Below are 23034 nucleotides of genomic sequence, written 5' to 3' on the forward strand. Positions count from 1 at the left end.
GTTTGCCGAGCCCATTCTGGTCTCGGCAAGGTTGCAGGAAGAGCCCCTAGCCTCTGCGCAGAGCGAGAGGGCTGTTGGGAGTTCCCCTAACTTTTTATACGCCCCTCGCGCGTGAGGGTTTGTTTGTCGAGGCCCCTTTTGGGCACGGGCCCGAGTTGTGGGGTCTCGACGTATTTGCAGGAAGAGCCCCCTAGCCTCTGCACAGGGTGAGAGGGCCGTCAGGAACTCCCCTGTCTTTTTGTACGACCCTCATGCTTCCTTTTCGCTCGGAAGGAGGGTTTGTTTTGCCGAGCCCCTTTGAGTGCGAGCTGGGGTCGCTGGGTCTCGGCAAGGTTGCAGGAAGAGCCCCCTAGCCTCTGCATAGAATGAGAAGGCCGTCGGGGGTTCCCCTAACTTTTTGTGCGACCCTCGCGCTTCCTTTTCGCTCGGAAGGAGGGGTGGAATGTGCCTCGCTACCCTCGATGGGCACGAGCGGTGGCACTTCCGGTGAGCTGTTATCGGGTAGTCCGAGTGGAGGCCCATACCCTGTTCGCTAGAGGATGGCTAGCGGTCTAGAGACACACTCCAAGAGTACCAGAGGATGTCTCTAGTGGGTGCCGAGGCCGTTCGCTAGGCCTCGGTGGCTCGGTGCCTCCCTACGGTGGGATCCCATTCGGAGACTTTCCTCCGGTCTCGGACACAACTTTGGGCGTCCTAAGTGTTTTGCTTGCTTGGGCCTCGGCCCCGTATGGGCTCGCCCGCGGTCGTCCCTGACTCTGTTATCCTAGGGTGGCTGTTGAAACCCTTTGGGGCCCAGCCTTCGAACCCCTGGATCGTAATAGGTTCAGAGCCCGGTTCCTTCATACGAAAGGAATAGGCCATAGGGAATATCTTCCCTATTGGCTCGGTACGGGCGGCGCGCCTTTTGAGGTAGTTTCATGGGGAGTCAAAATGACACCTGCTACCATAGTGGCCGAGCGTGGCGTGGTGGATGGGACATAACTGTCCTCGCATTTAATGAGGGAGACGTGGGCGCGTGGGCCGGCGAAATCGGCTCGTGGTTAACCGCGCCGGATCAGGGGGGAAAACCTCCCTGATTTCATCGCCCGTTCGTTTCGCCTCCTCCCCGCATAAATACCTGAAGACTCTCGCCCCTCCTCGTCTTACCTTGCCTGCATTAGCGCCGCCCCTGTCGAGCCGTTGCTAGAGCAGCGAGTGCCGAGAAGAAGAGGAGGAAGAGCGAGCCTAGGGAGAAAGCGAGAAAAAAGCGAGCGTGGGAGGGAGAGAAAAGACTCACCGCCGCACCTGATTCCTCCATCGCACCCATGGCCGGCGACATCATTGTTGTCGAGGCGGACCCCTGGGATCTGTCGGACGTCACCGAGGAGATGCTCCAGTCGCTTGTCGATGGTGGGCTCCTCCACCCAGTGACCGACTCCACTAGGCCGGAGTGGATTGCTCTGTACGGCGAGCCAGAGCCGAGGCCTCGCGATGGCTACGTCGTAAGCTTCGTCTCCTTCCACGAGCGCGGCCTCGGTGTCCCGGTGGATTGGTTCATGCGGGCGCTCCCGCACTACTACGGCGTGGAGCTCCACAATTTTAATCCCAACTCCATCGCTCAGGCGGCTATCTTTGTTGCCGTCTGCGAGGGGTATTTAGGGATTGCTCCCCATTGGGAGTTGTGGCTCCATCTGTTCCGGGCGGGGCATACTACAAAGCCGACGGGCACGTCGGGTAAGAGGAAGGCGGCGAGGGCTGGAGGCTGCACTCTCCAAGTGCGTCAGGACCACCTGCACCTCTACATCCCGGCCCAACTCGCATCCTCCAACCGCCGGTGGTACACGAGTTGGTTTTACCTTCGTAACGACGACGGAGGGCTTCCCCCCTACATCGGGCGGATTGTGGGGAGTTGCCCGGAGAAGTGGAAGTGGGGTGCCCCGAAGGTCGACCAGCCCAAGCTAGAGCCGCTCCTGGAGGGGCTGGTTAGGCTGCGGGGCCATGGCCTCACCGTGGCTGTGGTTGTGGCCGCGTTCCACCACCGGAGGGTGCTGCCGCTGATGGCTCGGCGGCGGCGGCTGTTCGAGATGAAGCCGGGTGAGCCCATTGAGGGCACCCGGATGTCCTCCTCCGCCCTTTCCGAGGAGGAGATTCTTCGTCGGGTGGGGGAGACGGTAGACGCGAAGCTGAGGGGCGGCAACTTGACCCCTATCGCGATGCGGCCGTCGCGGGGGTTCCTTTCGCTGGTAAGTCATGCGCTGCTGTAGCCTCTGAACCTCCTCAGTCTCCCCTTACCCCTTGTTCCCTCATGTGCGTTTGTCGTTCCTTCAGGGGATGAGGGACGTGTGCTCCTCTCCACCGCCCGTTCCCGAGGACGCGGGGCGGCGGGCGGTCAACCGCGCTCACGCCGATGCGCAGAAGAGGCGAAAGGACGCCAAGGCGGCGAAGCGCACGAAGCACATCCTCGCACGCGAGGAGCTGGATAAGCGCCGTTGTCAACAACGGAAGGATGGTCTTCCGCTGGAGGAATCCCCGTCGACGTCGTTGTCGATGGAGGCCTCGGACGGGGACGACAAGGTCGAGGGAGGGTGAGGTCCCCTGGACCACCTTCCTGATGTCGTGGAGGTGGCGCCCGGGGTGTCGGCAAGTAGCCCAGCACCCCCGGGAAGGGGAGGAGAAGCGGACCCGAGGCTGGCGGTTGCCCGCTCCGGGGCCGAGGCCGACACGCCCGAGGCGCGGGCGTTAGGCAAATGCACCGTCAGCCCGGTAGGCTCGGCGGCCGTGGTGGAGCAGGTGGCGGCGGAGGCGCTGCCACCGCCCCTGCAGAGGACCGAAGGGGTGCTGGGGTCCGCTGAAGACCGACCAGCGTCGATGGATACGGAGGCGACGCCTCTGCCACCGCCTCCGCCGCTGCGGATGAGGTTTGCCGTGGTGAAGCGGGGGCCGCCCCGTTCAAGGCAAGTGTATTCTTGGCAGGGTCCTGGTGTCTTTCAGTCGCTTTTTTAGTTTTGCGCTGACCCTGTAGGTTAATTTTCCTTAGTCGGAAGCGGCCTGCGGATGACCTCCCCTTGGCGCCCCTTAATTCGCTTAAGGCGAGCCCCGGCTCCTCCGCCCAATGGGTGGCGGAGGCACAAGCTGCTATCCAACGCGGCGCGGCATCGGTGAGGGTCGACCCAAAGGGGCCGGTCGCCCAAGGAGGGGCTGCCGAGGCGGCCCCTACATAGACGAGGGAGGGAGCGCTTCAGCCTCATGGGGGCGAGGCTCACGAGTCGGATAGGGTCGGCGTGCCCTTTGTTGCCGAGGCTCCCGGGGTCTCCAAGGCTGAGGCGACGAAGGCTACGGCGCCCACGACCGCCGAGACCGCGGTGGCCGCGGTCGGTGTCTCTGCGTCTGCCGAGGCCACGATGGCGGAGGCCAGAGCCCCCGAGACCGCCGAGGCCATAATTGCAGAGGCCGGAGCCCTCGAGGTCACCAAGGCCATCGTGATGGTGGCGAGGCCGTCTGTGCAGGAGGTGGAGATGCAGACGGCGGAGGCCTCGGTGGTGCCCTTGGTTCAGGGCCTGCCGTTGTTGCGAGAGAGCGCCTGGGAGGCGGAGGTCTATCCGATCTCCTCCGACGATACTTCCCAGGCGCGGGAGGTGGTCGACGCCGAGGAGACCGATGCCGTGGAGCAGCCGGCGCCGCTCTTGGACGAGGGAAGCTTGGCCCTCATGCGGGTCCGGCCCGAGCCTCGTGGGTGGGATCACCCGCGGGTACTGTGGCAGAGCCGGGACGACCCTGAGGGGGAGCCTCTGTTTGCCCTTGAGGACGCGGCCGAGGGCGGGCGCTGGAACACCTTCGAGCAGTACCGCTAGCTGGCGGAGCGGTCGCTATGGACGGCGCTGTCCGTGGTGGCCGACGAACTGCCCGGAGTCGCCTAGGTTCGTGTTTTCCTTTCTTGTGCGACGTTTCCTTTCCTGATTTTGTTGCGACCAATGACCCTCGTTCTGCTTCCCTAGGAGCTCGAGACCCAGTCGCTTATGAAGTCGGTCTTTCTCCGGCGGGAGAGGGGCATCTGGGACCAGCTTCAGCGGCAGAAGGGCCTTCTTGCCGACGCTAACGAGCTTCTGTCGGCGCGAAGCGTGGAGGTGGAGGACCTCCGCCTTCGCTATGCCGACGCAAAGGTCGAGGCGGCCACGGTCTAGGCGCAGCTCGCCCCTTTGGTGGTGCGGGTCAAGGAGCTGGAGGAGGAGCTTACCCGCGTGGTCAGCGATCGGGATGCCTTCAGGTCCCGGGCCGAAGAAGCGACGGCCTCGGGCAAGGCCCTCACCGGGCGGCTGGGGGTAGAGGAGAGTGTGCACTAGCTGACAAAAGGTGCTCTGAACGAGGCCCTTGCTGTGGTTGAGGCCTCGCAAATCGAGGCTGTGGTTTTGAAGGGGGCGGTCGAGGGTGAGTTCCAGTCCCCTTGTTTTGTTTCCCTTTCCTTATGTTTGCTCCCTGACTTCCTTGTATGATGCAGAGCTGGGCAGTGAAGCTTCCAGGGCGGCCGAGGCCTCTAGGTTCGAGGCCCAGCGGTTGAAGGAGAAGGCCGAGGCCTGTCAAGCCGAGACCCGTCGCTGGGAGCAAAAGGCCAAGGGTGAGTTCCGTGGGCTTCCATCCCTAACTTAGGTTGTCCTTTCTCTCGCTCGACCTCATTCCATCTTCCGCGGTGTAGAGTCAGAGGCAGAGATCATTCAGGCCGCCGAGGCTTCCAGCGCGGTGTAGACGGTGCTCGAGACTGAGATCGGGGAGCACGAGGCGCTGAAGCGTGCTGCCCTTTCCGCCTGCGAGGCCTTGGAGGTCGAAGGGGTTCAGTCAGGCAGCTCCCTTGGGAGCCGCTTGATTGTGCTGAGCAGCCAGATGCGCGAGTGGCTCCGAGGGGCACTACACACGGGTGTCAAGCGGGCGTTGGCCATCATCTCCTCTCACTACCTTGGCGTCGACCTCCCGGCCATCAGTGATGGCTATGTTCTACCTAATGATGACGAGGAGGCCGACGCGGCAGTCGCGAAGCTGATGGAGGCGACGGAAGGCCCTGGCACGGCGCTGGCGACGCTCTTCGAAGAGGAGGTGGTTCCTCCCCTGCAATCTATCGGTGCTAAAAGCCCTGAGCCTTGATCTGGGCCCTGGGGGCTATGTAAAAAATAGAATAGGGGTTATTTTTTGTATCGTAACGCTTGTGGCCGTCGAGGCCTTTACTTTTGAAGTACTTGTGTTTCTTAGTTGTTTTTTCTTATGTTTCCGAGCTTCTGCCCTCTGTCGCTCCTGATCGGATTTCGTTTGCAAAACACCCCCTTGGGGCCTAAGCCGTCCCTTGAGCGAGAGGTAGTGAGGGAGTGCCATAGCCCAGAGGCGTAGGCCATCTCGCGACTCTACCGGACTCTTGCTTAGGAAACAGACCTTGGTCCGAGGGGTTTTTACAACTGATTCGTCAGAGCCTGCTAGGGACTTAGCGTAGGAATTTTTGAAAAACAACTAAAGAATGGCGCATGGGACCTAGGGGACGCCTAGGGGGGTCCCCTATCTAGCCCCCAAGGGGGGCTTGGTTCTGCCAAGGCAGAACTGAGTCTCCCTTGTCGTGTTACTGTATTGCCGAGGCCTACGATGGGCTCAGGGGGTTTCTCGAAAAGTTAGACCAACTAAAGAACGCTTTTTAATTATATTTCGAGAAACGATATATACAATGCTTAGAAATTTAGGGATAAAAGCGACGTAGCTGTTCTATGTTCCAAGCGTTGGTGAAGACTTCGCCCTTCTTGTTGGCTAGCTTGTAGGTCCCGGGCTTCAACACTTGGGCGATGATGTACGGTCCCTCCCATGGATGGGTCAGCTTGTGGCGACCCTTGTTGCTTTGCGCTAATCTCAACACCAGGTCGCCTACCTTCAAGTCTTGGCCTCGGACGCGTCAGGCCTGATAGCACCGCAGGCTCTGCTGGTATTTGGCCAAGTGCAGTAGCGCGACGTCTCGGGCTTCCTCCAGTTGATCAAGGGCGTCCTCTCAGGTGGTGCGGTTACTTTGTTCGTTATAGGCTTGCAGCCTCGGGGAACCATATTCCAAGTCGGTGGGGAGGACGGCCTCGGCCCCATAGACTAGGAAGAAAGGCGTGAATCCTGTGGCTCGGCTTGGAGTGTTCCTTAGGCTCCATATGACCGACAGGAGCTCAGCGAGCCATTTCTTGCCAAACTTTTTCAACCGGTTGTGAATCCTTGGCTTGAGGCCTTGTAGGATCATGCCGTTGGCACGCTCTACTTGGTCGTTGGTCCTTGGGTGTCCTACAGCCGACCAGGCCACACGGATGTGGTGGTCATCGCAAAATGTCAGGAACCTTTTGCCGGTGAACTGCGTCCCGTTGTCAGTGATGATGGTGTTGGGGACCCCAAACCTATGGATGATGTCAGTGAAGAACAGCACCGCCTGCTCGGATTTGATTCAATTGATTGGACGAGCCTCGATCCATTTGGAGAACTTGTCGATTGATACCAATAGATGGGTGAAGCCCCTGGGGGCCTTTTGCAGAGGCATGACCATGTCGAGCCCCCACACGGCGAATGGCCACGTGATGGGGATGGTTTGCAGGGCCAGGGCCGGGAGATGGGTCTGCCGAGCATAGTACTGGCATCCTTCGCAGGAGCGTACCAACTTGGTGGCATCGGCGACTGCCGTCGGCCAGTAGAACCCCTAGCGAAAAGCGTTCCCTACGAGCGTTCGAGGCGCCACATGGTGCCCACAGGCACCTGCGTGTAAGTCCCAAAGCAGGGCTTGGCCCGCTTTGGAACTAATACACCGTTGGAGGACACCTGAGGGACTTCGCCTGTACAATTCGTCATTGTAGAGGGCGTAGGTCTTGGCTCGCTGCGCAAGCCGTCGCACTTCGGTTCTGTCGTCAGGAAGCTCCCCCCGATCAAGCCAATCGAGGAACGGGACTCGCCAATCCACGTCCTGATCAGTCTGTGGAGTCTCGGCGTTGACTTCCATGACCTCGGACTTGGTCGAGGGGGTCTCGGCAGCAGAGGGGGCGTCGAGCTTCGCTGCAGGTTCCACAGGTGGGCCCTCCTCTGTTGCCGAGGTGTATCCAATGGAAGGTTTGTGGAGGTCTCTGGCAAAGACATTCAGGGGGGCCAGGGTACGTGCCGAGGCCATCTTTGCCAGCTCATCGGCGGCCTCGTTGTACTTCCGTGCGACGTGATTTAGTTCGAGACCGTCGAACTTGTCTTCTAGGCGTCGTACCAACTTGCAGTAAGCCTCCATTTTAGGGTCGAGGCAGTTTGACTCCTTCATCACTTGATCTATGACGAGCCGTGAGTCGCCTCGGACGTCGAGGCGCCATGCCCCAAGTTCGATGGCGACTTGTAAGCCGTTGATGAGGGCCTCGTATTCGGCCACGTTATTGGAGGCGGCGAAGTGAAGCTACACCATGTAGTGCATGTGTACTCCGAGGGGTGAAAAGAAGAGCAGACCCACGCCTGCCCTGGTCTTCATCAGGGATCCGTCAAAGTACAGGGTCCAGCACTCCGTCTGAATTTGAGCGGGCGGTAGTTGGGTATCTGTCCATTCAGCCATGAAATCAGCCAAGACCTGAGACTTGATTGCTTTTCGAGGCGCAAAGGTCAAGGTTTCCCCCATAAGCTCGACAGCCCATTTGGCTATCCTGCCCGAGGCCTCCTAGTTATGAACTATTTCACCCAGGGGGAAAGATGATACCATAGTCATTGGGTGCGATTCGAAGTAGTGGCGCAGTTTGCGCCGAGCCAGGACCACGGCGTAGACTAGCTTCTGGATGTGGGGGTAGCGTGCTTTGGTCTCGGAGAGCACCTCGCTGATGAAATAAACAGGTCGTTGGGTGGGCAGAGTATGCCCCTCTTCCTGCCTCTCTACCACTACGGCAGCGCTGACCACTTGGGTCGTTGCGGCAATGTAGAGTAAGAGGGTCTCGTCCATGGCTGGGGGTATCAGGACGGGAGGATTCGTGAGCAGTGCTTTGAGTCTGTCGAGGGCTTCTTTGGCCTCGGGAGTCCAAGAAAAACGCTCGGATTTTCTCAAGAGTCGGTACAGAGGCAAACCTTTTTCGTCGAGGCGTGAGATGAAGCGGCTCAGGGCCACAAGGCATCCCATGACCCTCTGTACTCCCTTGAGGTCCCTGATTGGTCCCATGCCAGTTATGGCCGAGACCTTCTCTGGGTTGGCTTCAATGCCACATTCCGAGACTATGAATCCCAGGAGCATGCCTCGGGGGACCCCGAACACACACTTCTCGGAATTGAGCTTGATGCCCTTCTCTCTAAGGCATTTGAAGGTTATCCTCAAGTCATCAACGAGATCCTCAGCCTTTCTAGTTTTGACCACGATGTCGTCTACGTAGGCCTCGACGGTCTACCCAATGTTGTCGCCAAAGACCTGGGTCATGCACCGCTGGTACGTGGCACCTGCGTTCCTAAGGCCAAAGGGCATCGTCATGTAGCAGTACATGCCGAATGGTGTGATGAAAGAAGTCGCGAGCTGGTCGGACTCTTTCATCTTGATTTGATGGTAACCAGAGTACGCATCAAGGAAAGACAGGGTCTCGCACCCTGCAGTGGAATCAACGATTTGATCGATTCGAGGTAATGGGAAGGGGACCTTTGGACAGGCTTTGTTCAAACCAGTGTAGTCTACAAACATCCTCCATTTCCCATTTTTCTTCTTGACTAACACGGGGTTAGCCAACCACTCTAGGTGGGACACTTCCTTGATGAACTCGGCCGCCAAGAGTTTCTGTATCTCCTCACCGATGGCCCTACGCTTTTCCTCGTCAAAGCGGCATAGGCGTTGTCTCGCGGGTCTAGATCTGGCCTGGATGTCTAGGGCGTGCTCGACGACCTCCCTTGGTATGCCCGGCATGTTCGAGGGACTCCATGCGAATATGTCGGCGTTCGCACGGAGAAAGTCGATGAGCACGGCTTCCTATTTGATGTTGAGGGTGGCGCTGATCCTCAGCGCTCGGTCGTCAGGGCAGGCGGGGTCGACCGGGATGAGTTTGATGGTTTCCGCGGGCTCGAACGCCCCCGCGCGATGCTTGGAGTCAGACACCTCGCCACTGAGTTGGTCGAGGTGGGCGATGAGGGTCTCGGCCTCCGCAAGGGCCTCGGCGTACTCGATGCATTCGACGTCACAGTCGTATGCATGTTCGTACGTGGACTCAATCATGATGACACCGCTAGGGTCTGGCATCTTGAGCTTGAGGTAGGTATAGTTGGGCACTACCATGAACTTGGCGTAGCACGGCTGCCCTAGGATGGCATGGTAGGCTCCTCCGAACCCGACTACCTCGAAGGTGAGGACTTCCTTGCGGTAGTTGGAGGGGGTGCCGAAGCAGACAGGAAGGTCGATGCGCCCAAGGGGTTGCATGCGCTTCCCTAGCACGATGCCGTGGAAGGGTGCGACGTCGCCTTGGAGCCTTGATCGGTCGATCTCCAAGAGCTCCAGGGTGTTGGCATAGAGGATGTTGAGGCCGCTGCCTCCATCCATCAACACCTTGGAGAGTCGGGTGTTGCCGATGATCGGGTCGACAACCAGTGGGTACTGCCCGGGATTTGGAACATGGTCAGGGTGGTCATCTTGATCGAAGGTGATCGCCTCTCGGGACCAGTCGAGGTACTGGGGGGTGGCCACCTTGACCGAGAAGACCTCTCGGCATTCCCTCTTGCGCTGCCGCGCCGTGAGGCATGCCGAGGGCCCACCGAAGATCATGAAGGCGTTGCGTACCTCGAGGAACCCGTCGTCCTTGTCCTCGTCTCGGTCGCCGATGCCCTTTTGTTTGGCATCGTCGTCGGGGAGCCTGAGTCTGGCGTAGTAACGCCGCAGCATGGTGCAATCCTCGAGAGCATGCTTGACAGGACCCTAGTGGTAAGGGTAGGGCTTCTTGAGCATGTCGTCGAAGGGCCTAGGGCCTTTGAAGCCTCAGGGATTCTTGCGTTCTGCGGCCACGATCAGATCAGCCTCTAGGACCTCCTGCTTCCCTAGGCGCCCCTTTTTCTTTCTCTTGGGGAGGTGGGGGGCTGAGGCCTCGGGTGCCTCATCCCTCCACTTACCCTTGGTGTCGGTGTCGGGGAAGATGGCTCCAACAGCCTCTTCACCTGAGGCAAAGCTGGTGGCGATGTCGAGGAGCGCGGCAGCAGAGCGCGGCACGTTCCGACCTAACTCTCGAACCAAGTCTGGACAAGTGGTGCCGGAGAGGAAAGCCTGGACAGTCTCCGAGTCACCGACGCTGGGCAACTCGGTGCACTGTTTGGAGAAGCGCCGGATGAAGTCTCAGAGAGACTCATCTGGCTTTTGGCGATAGCTCTTAAGGTCCCAGGAGTTCCTAGGACGCACGTATGTGCCCTGGAAGTTCCCGACGAATATCCTCACCAAGTCGCGCCAGTCGTGGATTTGTGAGGGAGGAAGATGCTCGAGCTAGGCTCGCGCTGAGTCCGACAAGAGCAAAGGGAGATTGCGGATGATGAGCAGGTCATCATCCGCGCCACCTAGCTGGCAGGCCAGGCGGTAATCAGCAAGCTAGAGTTCAGGGTTGGTCTCGCCGCTGTACTTCACGAGATTGGCTGGTTGCCGAAACCGGGCAGGGAAAAGAGCAGCGCGGATGGCCCTGCTGAAGACCCGAGGGCCTAGTGGTTCAGGGGAAGGACTGCGGTCCTCTCCGCTGTCGTAGCGACCGCCTTGGTGTGGGTGGTAGCCTCGAGCGGGCCCCTCGTTGTCGTGGCGTCGTCGCCTGCTGACCACCTCATGGTCTCCCTGTACCTCGCATCGATTGCTGAGGCGGTCCAGAAGCACGGGGGCCCTATGGGCTATCGGTGCCCGGTCAGGCTTGGGACGAGCTGGGGCTTCCCTGTCCTACCGAGGCGGTGTCGTGGGCAGGTTCGAGGTGCCCCCGTGTCGTCGGGAGGCAGAACTCTCAGCCTGCTGAACCGCGGCGGTCTCTAGGAGATCCTGGAGCTCGCCGCGGACCCACCGCCCCTCCGTGGTAGAAGGCTCGGGCATTGCGCGGACCAGCATTGCCGTAGCCGCGACATTCTGGCTAGCGCGGTAGAAGACTGGGGGTTGCTCACTCCCTTCGTCGTCATGGATGCGGTGATGCACATCGTGGGCCCTCCATCAGGCTCCCCCGCCTTCGCCGCGACCTCGCTGTTCCTGTTCGAGAGAGTCTCGAAGCTGCTGCAGAAGGAGTTGGTCTTGTTCGACCTTGGCCTGGAGCTCGCGGAGCTATTCTAGGTCTGGGCGCTGAGGTCGCGCAAGAGCGACGTTCTCGTTTTGTGCGGCCGGCAGGACGGCACGTGGAGGTGTGACGGCGCCCGCGCCTGGGCGAAGCGGGGAACGGCTACCTGCCCCCTCGTCCTCCTCGCCTGCCCTCGGCATCCCGAGCCCGACGTGAAAACACTCACGAGTGGGGTCGTAGGTGCCTTCATCGTCGGAGTCGGAGTAGCCGAAGCAGTAGTCGCTTGCGGCCAAGAACTGGCGCAGAGCCCCAGGGTTGTTGAGTCCAGAGAAATCCACTCTGGGCCATGCCTCGCTCTCATCCGAGGAGTCAGCGTGGGTGCTCAGGTCGAGAGCGAAGCGCTGGCTGCGTTCCGAGGGATGCTCGTGAGCGGCAGTGTAAGCGTAGGCGTAAGAGGCGGTGGCATTTCTCAACCCAAAGGGGTATGGGGACGGTGCCGTCGCCAGATTCTGCCCCGCCGGGGTCGACTCTTCAGGGAGTGGTGGAGCGGAGCTTGACGACTGGGCATCGCCGCGTGCCACAGGCAACTTTCCTTTGTCCAAGCTCAGGCTAGACAGGTCCCCAGCCAGGGACCCTGTGCCAACAGCTGGTCGTAGGATACCGGCGGGGGGTGGCGTGTCACCCCGGATACGCGTAGCGTCGGGGTGGCCTTGTTCATGCCGTGCTTGGCGAGCGCGGCGAGAGTGGCTGCCCAGACACCGCCTGCGCCTGGGCTGCCGGGGCATAACTTCATCGTCGGACGGTGGGGCTCGAGGAGTGAGGAGTACCATGTCGTACTCATGCCCTAGAGACATGAACTCTAGGCTCTCGAACCAAACCACGGTGCCGAGACACAATGGTCGCACGGGGTCTGCCATCCGGAACCTGCTAGGATGACGAAACCGACACGCAGCGTCCCCTACCTGGCGCGCCAACTGTCGGCGTTTCGAACCGAGGGGTCCTCAACCAACCAGTGAATTTGTTCTACGTGCTCCTAATTCTGGATGGTGATGCAAAGAGACACAAGGTTTATACTGGTTCAGGCAATCGAGGCCCTACGTCTAGTCTGAGAGATCGATCTTGTATTCCTTGCACCGAGGTGCTCGTAGTAGGGGGTTACAAGCTAAAGGAGAGAGGGAGCTGGTCCTAGGTCTCGGCAGGGTGTCGTGCGGGCCGCTTGAGATGTTGCTCTTAGGCGGCAGGGATGAGCGTGTGTTACAAGGTGTTCTTCTTTCTCCCTCTCTAAAACAGCCCAAGTCCTCTCCTTTTATAGCATGAAGGGAGGACTAGGACGGTACATGAGCTAACTATACGGCGTCGTGTGAACAGAGGCGGTGTGTCCGGGCTCTGTAGCCTGTTCCTGTGGCGGCGTAGTCGTCGGAGTGGTCCGTCCTTGGAGCACTGGGGCGGCATGGCCGTCCCATCAGATCCTGTGCGTCGTGGGAGCCCTGGGACTGCCTCGGAGTGGGTGCAGCGGTGAACGTGCAAGCCACTGTGGACGGACTGTGCGTGAGGCCGAGACTTGGTCGGTGTCGAGGCTACACCACAGTGGAGGGGTCTCGGCAGGCATGAACCCCAAGATAGCCGAGACCTTGGTGTACAGTGCCGAGGCCTCGAGTGGGCGGCTGATCGTGGGTACAGTGTTAGGACACAGTGGCCGGTAATCCCCGCCATACCCTGTCCCAGCCGGTATGGCGTTGATCGTGGACACAGCGTTAGGACACAGTGGCCGGTAATCCCCGCCGTACCCTGGCCCAGCCGGTATGGCGCTGATGCGACCTCGGGTCGCGTCGGCCATTCTGTGGCGTTGAGCCATCGCCCGTCTGAGATTGCGGGAGTGGTTGAAGCATTAATGAGACATGACGCATTGTCTGGAGGGTCGGTCGAGGCGGGGGGTGACGGGCTGCGGGCGACCCAGCCTCGAGCGACACAGAGACTGAGGCCTCGTGCGAGACGGAGATCGGGCTCCTTGCCGAGGCCTCGCGCGAGACGCCTCACGCGATTACGGAGAATATACCCCCTACCGAGGCCTTCCCTAGAGAGCCTCGGGCGAGACGGAGACGACGCTCCCTGCTGAGGCCTTCTCCGGGGAGCCTCGCACGAGGCGGAGTTTGTGTCGGGATACAGAGACCTCCTGCTCGAGGCTCGAGGCGAGGAGGAGGAGGACCCAGTGGACTCAGTCGTGGCAGGTGAGGGGCCCATGGCTTACCTTCTAGCTTTATTTTTCAGATGGGATTTTAGCGACCCATTTGATGTTTGCTTGGGGTACCCCATTCTAAGGTACCCGACACAACTAGTTTGCGGTAAAGTAAAGAGAGTGAGCAATTTGTTTATACCGCCGTGTCGAGGAAGGAGCTAATCAATCACAAGAATAAATACCAATGAAGACCACATAATGTCCCGTCTTCTTACAATAGAGACATTGGTCTTTCTCTACTGTGAACTGGTTCTGCTGAGGCTTATGCAGCATAGGACCCTTTCCCTTTGACTTTGAGGAGAAGTTGGCATTATTATTCTGTTTCTTGTTGTCTTTCAGATAATTGATAGTACCACCATTGGCAGCTTTCATTCTCTCCTCCTCTTGCACACACATAGCCATGAGCCTCTCCATGTCTCACTTTTTGGCTGTATGTTGTAGTTGACAACAAGATGTCAAACTCTTTTGGCAAGGAAGCAAAAATCAGATGGATAAGGAACTCATCCTTGAGAGGCAGATTCATTAGTTTTAGCTTGGATGCCAGATTGCTCATCCTTAGTATGTGCTCTCTTATGCCACCATTATCAGAGTACCTCTCTGTCACCAGCTGTTTTATCAGCTGGGTAGCATATGTCATTGAAGAGCCAGTGAACTGACTCTTTATTCTATCAAGGTACTCGGTGACGGTGTCACACTCTGAGATTGAGCCCACAATTGCAGGTTCAATCGTATTCTTTATAACAGCCAAATATTTCTTGTTGGCAGTGACCCACTTCCTATGCTCAAGGTCATAGGACATCTTTTGGGATGCAAAATTCCTTTCTCTTGTTGCCCAAGCAGCATCAACCTCATTTGTCTCCCTCACCAGTGCCACAGGCTCTGTGGGACACGGTGTGGTGACTACCCAATCCACCTCAGCCAGATAAAGGCCAGGTCTATCTTTTTCTTCTACTCCATGTAGTTCACCTTTAAGAGTGGGGATCTCTTTGATACAATCCATCAAGTTGTACCGCCTGAAACACGCATAGAAAAAAAATTCAACAAGTAAACAAAATATACAATACATGCATACTAGTTCCAACGTTGGTCAAAATAAAACATACAATTGTCCTCTACACTAATTCTACATCACCGTTGGGCAGAAATAGAATTAATGCAAGACAAAACATCATAATATTGCCATTAATCAACGTTGGTCAGAATAATAACAATATTATAATCAATTAAAACATATCCATTTTCAAAATTAAATTCTTCCGTTGGTTCGAATTTAATAATGAAAATAACATCTTTAAATATGCAGTGGAAAAATGAACTAATTTTCTCAAATTTTTACCCACGGGGAAAAAATTCTTTTTATATTTTCTTTTGAGCCAATTTCTATTTTTCAATTTTTCTGGAAAAAGAAAAAAAAAAAATCGGCTCGCGGGCTCATTGTGACTTTCTTGGCCCAAAAACCGGCAAAAGCCGGCTCGGCCCACCTCTCCGCGCGCGCAGGCCGCAACGTGGGCCTGGGCCAGCAAAGCTCCGCGCGCCCGTGTCCCCGCCTGGGCCGCGATGCGGCCCGTGCATCTGGCACCGTTGGATCCGATCGAACGGCTGCGCGGCGTCTTCGGGCGAACAAAACCGCCCCCCCGCGTCGGCCGAAACCCTAACGGCCATTCGGCCTTTTCCTCTCCCTTCCCTCTCTTAGCCGAGCAAGCCCGAGGCGAGCAACGCGCAGAGCGAGCAGAGACCCCGGCGCCATCGCCGGCCCCCTGGAAGTCTCCCCAATGTGGCTGCATTCAGTGGTCCTTGTCGCATCGCCTCTATGGATCCCATACGGTGAGTGAAAAAGGTATCTAGCCACTGCTCTCACGACCGCAGGTAATGCATCTAGGTTACATCTTCCTTTTCGCTGTTTTGCTCTTGAAACCGAGGATAATATTTTGTTCATTTTGGGATGGGCATTTTTTCTTCCAGAGGTACCTTTGTGGCAGAACTCCTAATTTATTAGGGCCACATGCACCTATCACTGTCCTACGACCTTTGTGATATTTATGCATATGTTTCCATTAACTTAACAAAAGACTGTCGTGGTGTCCTCGGGAACCCCGAATCATCCACGATTTCCGAGCAGGATCACGTTACAGAGTCATTGCAGTATTACAATATTTATTCAAATATCTATACCAGAGTAAAAACAGCGGAAGTCTTACGATAACATAGTTTACAAACCAGTTGTTTCAAACCTTACAAACTAAGTTCGATAATTATTACAAACCATAGTAGTAGTGGAGTGGCATTATAATATAATACAAAACACACAATGAGGCTGCCCTGCCCAAGGGCCACACATTTACTTCTCATCGTCATCACAAGGTACAACTGTCATGCAGCACGATCCACAACAGATCTGCTCATGAGGCTCACCTACAACAAGGGTCAACGAACCCTGAGTACAAAAGTACTCAACAAGACTTAACCGAAATATGGACTGATAACTCAGGAATGCAGGTTTATAGGATTCAAGGTATGGCTTTAACAATAATCAAAGTTCTTTTGCGTAAAAGCTCTTTAACAAAATTCTTTATATAGAAAGCTTCATAAAATCATATACCAAGCTGACACGATCCATGATGAGATCATGAAACTTCATATCCAACACCTTCACAAGCCTTATTCAAGTTCCAGTTATTAATTCTACGATGATGAACAGTGAGTTGAGTCTCCATAACCGAGGAGCAACGACGATTCGAACCGATTATAAACCCAGCTGGGACTTCCAGACCACACGACATATGCAGGTCCCTGACCTACATATACCAACCTACCCTCGGATCCTCTAAAACAAGAACGGGTCCGCGCCACCCGAGAATACAGTACTCCACCAATCCAGCCCATAGCCACGTGGGTACACGCTATTCCCGCCATCTCTCCACTCCCAGTGCGCGAGTAGCCATTCTCGTAATAGAATCGCCAAGTTCAGGCTTACCGGAGTATGTGGTTAGTACTACAAATTCTCACCTCATGCAATTCAACAACGGACGTGCCTTAATCGACACAGACGGAAAGAACCCGCTCACAAGACCTCCATGTCTTGTGGCTCACACACACCGAGTCCGCCCGGTCTAGATTTATTACTCCACATTCCCATATCACATGCTAACATAATTAACCAATGTTCCATTTAAAACTTGCAGATGACAGGTAATCGCCCGACTTTCATCGTTCTACGCATAGCTAAGCAAAACTAGGCATATACGAGTTTAAAACTGGTAATATGGTAAATATGGAATAACAAGGGTGGTAATGCACCAATTAGGCTTTTACTTAACTCCTAATCACTTAATGCAGTAACGGAAAGCAAAAGCGAAATTAATTTGTAAAACACAAGGTAGGGTTGTATGCATCTGGGGCTTGCCTTCGTTGACGGAAAAGTCCGATTCCTGCGACGTCACACAAGTATTCGATCCGACCTCAACAGACGGATCAACCTCCCCGACAACTTGATTAACTACCACGTGTTCACCTTCGTTTACTACATGTAATAACAATGCCATGTTTAACATGATGTGGAATATGAAACATGATGCTCGATGATGGATACAAAAATTAACAAGTTGAATACAACTTTCCTTCGCGGTACAGTTGCAAGTCAAACTAATCAAACCTTTTTCGCAACACCCAATCAATTGCCAAGAATCATTATCAACTAATGATCCAAGGTCATCACTCAATCCAAAATTACAAACAAAACCTAAATCACTAAAGGTTACTATTTGCTTTTATGAATTAATTATTTAATTAAAATTATGAAATAAATCAACTTAGTCTAATTGAGCTCAAAATTTTAGTAAATGTTCATTACATGATAACTAAGTGGCAAAACAAATTTCATAATTTTTGGACAAGTAAATAAGCCTAGAAAAATTATGGAAAGTCATTTATTAATTAATTGAGCAATTTTTATCATACCCCAAAAATACTAAAAATCAATATTTCAAATTTTTGTTAAATACTATACATCTCAGAGAAGTCACACAAAAATTTTCATAATTTTTGGAGCTCTAAATAAATCTACACAAAAATAACAAAAACAGACACTATTCATTCAAATCTGAAAATAGAAAAATCCATTTGAACGCTGAGTCACTGACATCGGACCCCACATGTCATCACCTACCTCTCGCGTGTTGACTACGACGACGACGGCGCTGACCGGCGCAAACTCACCGACGGTGAGTCCAAAGGCGACGGTCATGGTACTAAAATGACCACATCATCACAGCGCATCAACTGAAGGCACTAGCTAGACGAATTACTACGAGTTACAAGCTTGGCGTCGGCCATGGCGGACGCGGTGGCTCGGCGACGTTACGCCGGCGACAGGAGTACGGTAGCAGTTAATCAAAGGGCACAGGAAGCATCAGGAGCTCACCACGAACACTACGGAGCAGAAAGCAAGGCTGGAGAAGCAGCGTAGACGCGGGTCGACGTGAACAGCAACGGCGGCGGAGCAAGGAGCATCGGTGACGGTGTGCCGGCGACTGCAGTGGACAAAACAGCCAAGCAACAATGAAATGAGCACTACGGCATCGAGACGAAGCCAAAGGTACACCAATCAAGGGCAACGACTCACCGACGGGCTCTGGCCACGGAGAGGCGCATGCGACGGTGAGGTTACCGACCGCGAGGAAGAATGCGATGAAACTCGAGTTCCCGGTGAAGACAAGCCAAATTGGTGGGTCAGATGGACGCACAAGGTTTAGGCGGAGCTAGAACTAGCTTAACAGCGACGGTGGAGCATGACAACGACGGCACGGGCTCGCCGGAGATGGAGCAGTGGCGACGGGAAAAACAGAGGACGAAGAAAGAAGAACGGCGGCGGCTCCAGAGCTTTATAGGGCGGCCAAGGAAGCGCAAGGAAGCCACGACGAAGCCTTCAGCGCGCCAACGCGACGCCCAGACGGCCACGCGCGCGACTGGAAGCAAGCCGAAGCTCGCCGGCGGTGTAGCGCAAGCGGTGAACACTGTTCACAATAATTACAAGTTTGCCATTCGCCAAATTTCACAAATTACTCTCAAATTTTCATAACAACTCAAAAATCTCCAAAAATAAAAGTTGTTCAAAATCAAAAGTTCTTCAACTTTGCTTTTATAACCATCTCCTAATTCGGTCTAGATTTTGAAATGAACTTTTGAATTTGAATAGGGAAATTTAACGAATTACGCCTTTTTGAATTACTCAAAATTTTTCTAAACAACTTGAAAAACTCCAAAAACAAACTTTGTATAACTTGTCAAGCTCTACACTTTTCCTTTTGGGCTCAATCCCAAAATATGCTTAGATTTTGAAATGGATTTTCACGGTAGGATTTAAATGCTGAAAATCAGGGTTTTCAAAATTTCAAAACAATACAAGTATTTCAAACTTGATTCAAACAACACAATTCAACACATACAACATTAAGTAAACTTGTTTTAGTAATTGCATATCCAAGTTTTCAATATGTCCAAATGCTTTGCAATGGATATGATGTCATGGCAAGTTTTAGTATTTTAAACACCCGGGGTGTTACAGACTCTACGTTTTAGGGTTCGACATCGCGTGCTGAGCTCTCCTTGTCTTTCTTTTACCCAGTTAGGGTTTGGGTTAGGATAAACCCTCTTCTTTTCTCATTTCCTTAACCCAGTTAGGGTTAAGGTTAAACCAAACCATCTGTTCTTGTTAGATCCACACTGGATCTAACCTTCTTTTCCTTTTCTAATTGGTTTACCCGTTCTAGATCTAAAACCCTAGAAAACGGTGTCTTTGATACCATTGTTATACTTATAGAATCACTAGGAGTAGATCTAGCTAGGGTGCTTGATGAATCAAAGACCTAGAACACGTTCTAATGCAACGAGAGAGAAACAGAGAGGGGTGGATGAGGGCTGACGAATCTAACACCGCGGAGGGGATGATCCAGAGGCCGCCATTGGGTTCGTTGGTGAAGTCTGCGCGCGGGCAGCGACGAGCGGGGAAGACGGGTCGGAGATGCGGTGCCGGCGGTGAAGATCGACGGCGGCGCAGTGCAGTGGTGGAGGTACTTCCCGTCACTGACTGCGCCCCTCACTTAGATCGGGTTTAGGGTTTATCGATGGGGAGCTCGGCTCAGACCAACCTCGTGATTAGAGCCGTCGGCCCCCACCTCTTTTTATAACGCAGGGTAACAGGGGCCCTCCAGCCATGATAGGCTGAGCGTCCCGATCAGGGCACGAATCAAAGACCTAACTGGGCCGTTGGGTCCAGGATTAGAGATCGATCTAACAACATTGTCAGGGTAGCCCGGCGAGTCTGCGAGGAGCTCAGACGTGCCCGCCTTGGGACCCTCGATCCAGTACCTGAGCAGCTTGCATGGCCCGGTGAGCGCGACCACGAGGTCTGTCCTATCAGCGCTAATGGCGAGGCCATTGGGGTACGTGATGCCGGCCTGCAGCACGGTGACTTGGCCCGTCTTGGGGTCGTACTTCATGAGGCGGCCGGACGAGTCTCCGGTGGCGGTCACCCTCTCGTGCTGCGACCGCGGGTAGTTCATACTGCTGTCCGTGAAGAACACGTCCCCGGTGACCTGATCCACGTCGACACCATTGGTGAAGCGGAGCGGCACGCCGTCGGCCTCCGCGGCCAGCACCGTGGCCTCGCCGCCGCACGGGCCGACGCGCATCAGCCCCTTGTACGCGTCCGCGATGTAAAGGTTACCCGACCGGTGATGGAACCGCAGGCCCAGCGGGCGGCCGCACCTGCTCTCGGTGAGCTCCGCCGGCCGAGCCCTGGACGCGGTGCAGGCCTCGGCGTCGTAGCCCGGGCTGTACGCGTACGTCTACCACCCGCGCGCGAACCCGTTCCATTTAAGGACGCGCCCGTCGGAGACGCCGCTGTAAGGGCCGGCGCCCGCGCCGTCGAAGGCCACGCTCTCCGGGCCGCGCAGCATCGATCCACGAAGTGGCAGGTGCTTGCTCCGGTGCCATCGATGGTGCTCATTTCGGAAATGGGGCGAGCCGCGCACGGCAGGAGCAGCAGCAGGACGGCGAGGCACAAGATCGCCAATGTCCGAGCAAGCTTGTGGATCGCCATGATTTCTTGGATTTACACGGGCGCAGCGGCAGACGGTGTTCGCGTCGTGGGCTTCGCTGAAGGCTTTGCGAACGGTGGCTCTGGTTTGGTACTTTGGTGGAGAGAAGCGCAGGGTGCCGCCTCCTTTTATTGGCCTGGCTGGAGAAGCTTCTTTACGAATCGAATCGGGCAATGGACTCGGACTCGGTGGTCTCGGACGTTCGGATTGTCGGAGTCGGTTTGGTGGCCGTAACTCCGTTTTTTCATTGGGCTGTGTACATGTTCCAGACGGAAGAACGGAAGGTGACCTCGAATTATTGGACTCGATTTACAGACTTTGGTACGTTATTAGTAATTCAAGCAAGAACTTCATGTGCTAATCGTTTTGTTGTGGTCAAAACGCTGGTAGGTCAAAACGCTGGAAGTTTTGGATGGATACATCAATGCCTCTAGCGCGACTGGAATTGATCGGTCGTTCAGTACAGTTTGAATCCAAAAGTTGACGAAGGAAGTTTCATGGCGTTCGGCTGGTCACTTCCTGGCTTTTTTCAGCTTGAACTTATTCTCTCTCAACACTGATGAATGATCCGCAACCATCCGAAATCCACTGTGCATAGCACCATCTCGATCTGTGCGCATGCGTTAACGTTCAGCATAAATTTCTCGCGAAATGCGTTGGGATTTGCGAACTACTCAGGCGGCGCATGAAGGACGAGCAGCAGATCGATCGGTCCGTGGGCACGGGCGTGCGGCGACGGTGGGTTCTCTTCTGCTTGGTGTCCGACTCCTACCTGAGCCTCGACTCGTCGGCGAAGCGGGTGGCGAGCTTGGCGGTGTCGCGCCACCGACACGCCTCGCGCTCCGTCTCCCGCAGCTTCCGCCGCGCGCGCTCCAGCGCCGACTCCAGCTCCGCGATCCTCGCCTCGTGCCGCGACTGCAGCAGCTGGTGCAGCCTCCGCTCCAGCTCGCGGGCCGACACGCCGCCGTGGGGCGGGCTCTTGATCTCGTTCCCCTCATCAGCGTCGCGCTCGTTGTCCTCCTCCTCCTCCTCCTCCTCCTCCTCTTCGTCGTAGCGGTCCTGTCTCTCGTCGCCGCCTCCGCCGTTGTCTGTTTCTCCGTCGTCGTTGTCGGAGTCGGAGCAGATCGTCGAGTGGCTCCTCGAGGAGGCGCTGCTCTTCGGCCCCGCCAGCACCTGGGAGGATCAGTCACTCGATCAGAACAGAGCACATGGTCATGGGCGAACGAAGCGCAGTTTTCACCGCGCGCTACCAACCTCGAGCTGATCATCACGACTGTCCTCGTCGTCCGAGGCTCGCTGCAACTGCAAGCGCGACAGCTCCGCCTCAAGCTCGGCTTCCATCCGGTCCATATCCCGGCGCCCGTCAGCTTCGCTCACCCCACGGCTCGCCGGGGCGGCCGTGCCCGCGCCCGAACCATCGCTGCCAGCGCAGGTGACGGGGCCCTTGACGACGCTGGCGCAGTCTGTGCGATCGCCGGAGGCGCTGGGTCGGCCGTTGCAGCTCCGCACGTCCGCCCTGGCGTCGAGGAGCAGGCGCTCCATCTGGGCGCGCAGCTCCGCCATCCTGGTCAGCTCCGCCGCGCTCTTGGACAGCAGCAGCACCAGGCTGGCGCCCAGGCCCAGGCTCGCCGGCAGCGCGTCCTTCCCTGCAACATACACAACCGTGAAGCGTCGTCACCACTTGACCATGCAATGCACAGGGGTTACCGTGGACAAACGCGCGCGCACACGTACCAAGAGAAGTCCGAGGGGACCCGGGCTCGCGAGGCGCCGGCTGGGATGCCACCACCGCAAAAGGCCCCATCACTTCTGGCGGCTCTCCCTCCTCCTCCTTCGCGGCTTCGGCGGTTCCAGCGGGGGCGATGGCGTCCTCCTTGGCCGCCGCGCCGCTGGCGCAGTAGCGCGGGAGGAGGCGGATGCGGCATCCAAACCCGGCGCCGCCGCGGCCCCTGTGGAGGATGCGCGACAGCAGCGACCGCGGCGAGGAGCACCCGCGGTCGCGGGCCGCGGAGGCCCTGGTGAGGAGCGTCCCGACGGTGGGAGGCGACGAGGCCGACATGCGCGGTGGCGCCGGCGCCGTGGTGGTTCCATCCGCTGACATCGGTGATGGAGTTGCAGTGGCTCGCTGCTCGCTGGAGCAGCAGCAGAGGCGATTCGACGTCGGCCAGTATCCCCAGGAGGATCCGATGCGTCTCGTCTCGGGAATGGATGGAGGCGTGCGGCGCGGCGGGTGTATTTATAGAGGGCGGCAATCATGGTCATGGTTGATGGGGGATTATGGTCTTGTTTAGATTGCAACTTTTTTCACTCTCTCTTCGTCACATAAAATTTTTAGACATATGCATGGAGTATTAAATATAGATAAAAAAATAACTAATTACACAGTTTGATTGTAAATTACGAGACGAATCTTTTGAGCCTAGTTAGCCCATGATAGGACAATAATTATCAAATACAAACGAAAGTGCTACAGTATCAAATACTGATTTCTAACCTCAATCTAAACAAGCTTATGTTG

At 56.0% G+C, this 23034-nt stretch overlaps 1 protein-coding gene and 1 pseudogene across 1 annotated transcript; both read right to left on the minus strand.

Moving 5' to 3' along the window:
• The window catches only part of LOC136475292 (protein STRICTOSIDINE SYNTHASE-LIKE 10-like), a 33613-nt pseudogene extending 13095 nt beyond the window's left edge, over positions 1–20518 (minus strand).
• A 605-nt stretch (positions 20519–21123) lies between these two features.
• On the minus strand, positions 21124–22699 carry LOC136475293 (protein POLAR LOCALIZATION DURING ASYMMETRIC DIVISION AND REDISTRIBUTION-like). The gene is made up of 3 exons (XM_066472842.1): positions 22251–22699; positions 21771–22162; positions 21124–21689 (listed from the first exon to the last, which is right to left on the minus strand). The coding sequence occupies exons 1-3, from the start codon at positions 22615–22617 to the stop codon at positions 21285–21287; spliced, it is 1164 nt and encodes a 387-aa protein (XP_066328939.1). The 5' UTR covers positions 22618–22699; the 3' UTR covers positions 21124–21284.
• Between the last annotated feature and the right edge of the window lie 335 nt (positions 22700–23034).

Source organism: Miscanthus floridulus, chromosome 8 (genome assembly GCF_019320115.1).
Source record: "Miscanthus floridulus cultivar M001 chromosome 8, ASM1932011v1, whole genome shotgun sequence".
In the NCBI taxonomy this organism is placed as follows: domain Eukaryota; kingdom Viridiplantae; phylum Streptophyta; class Magnoliopsida; order Poales; family Poaceae; genus Miscanthus; species Miscanthus floridulus.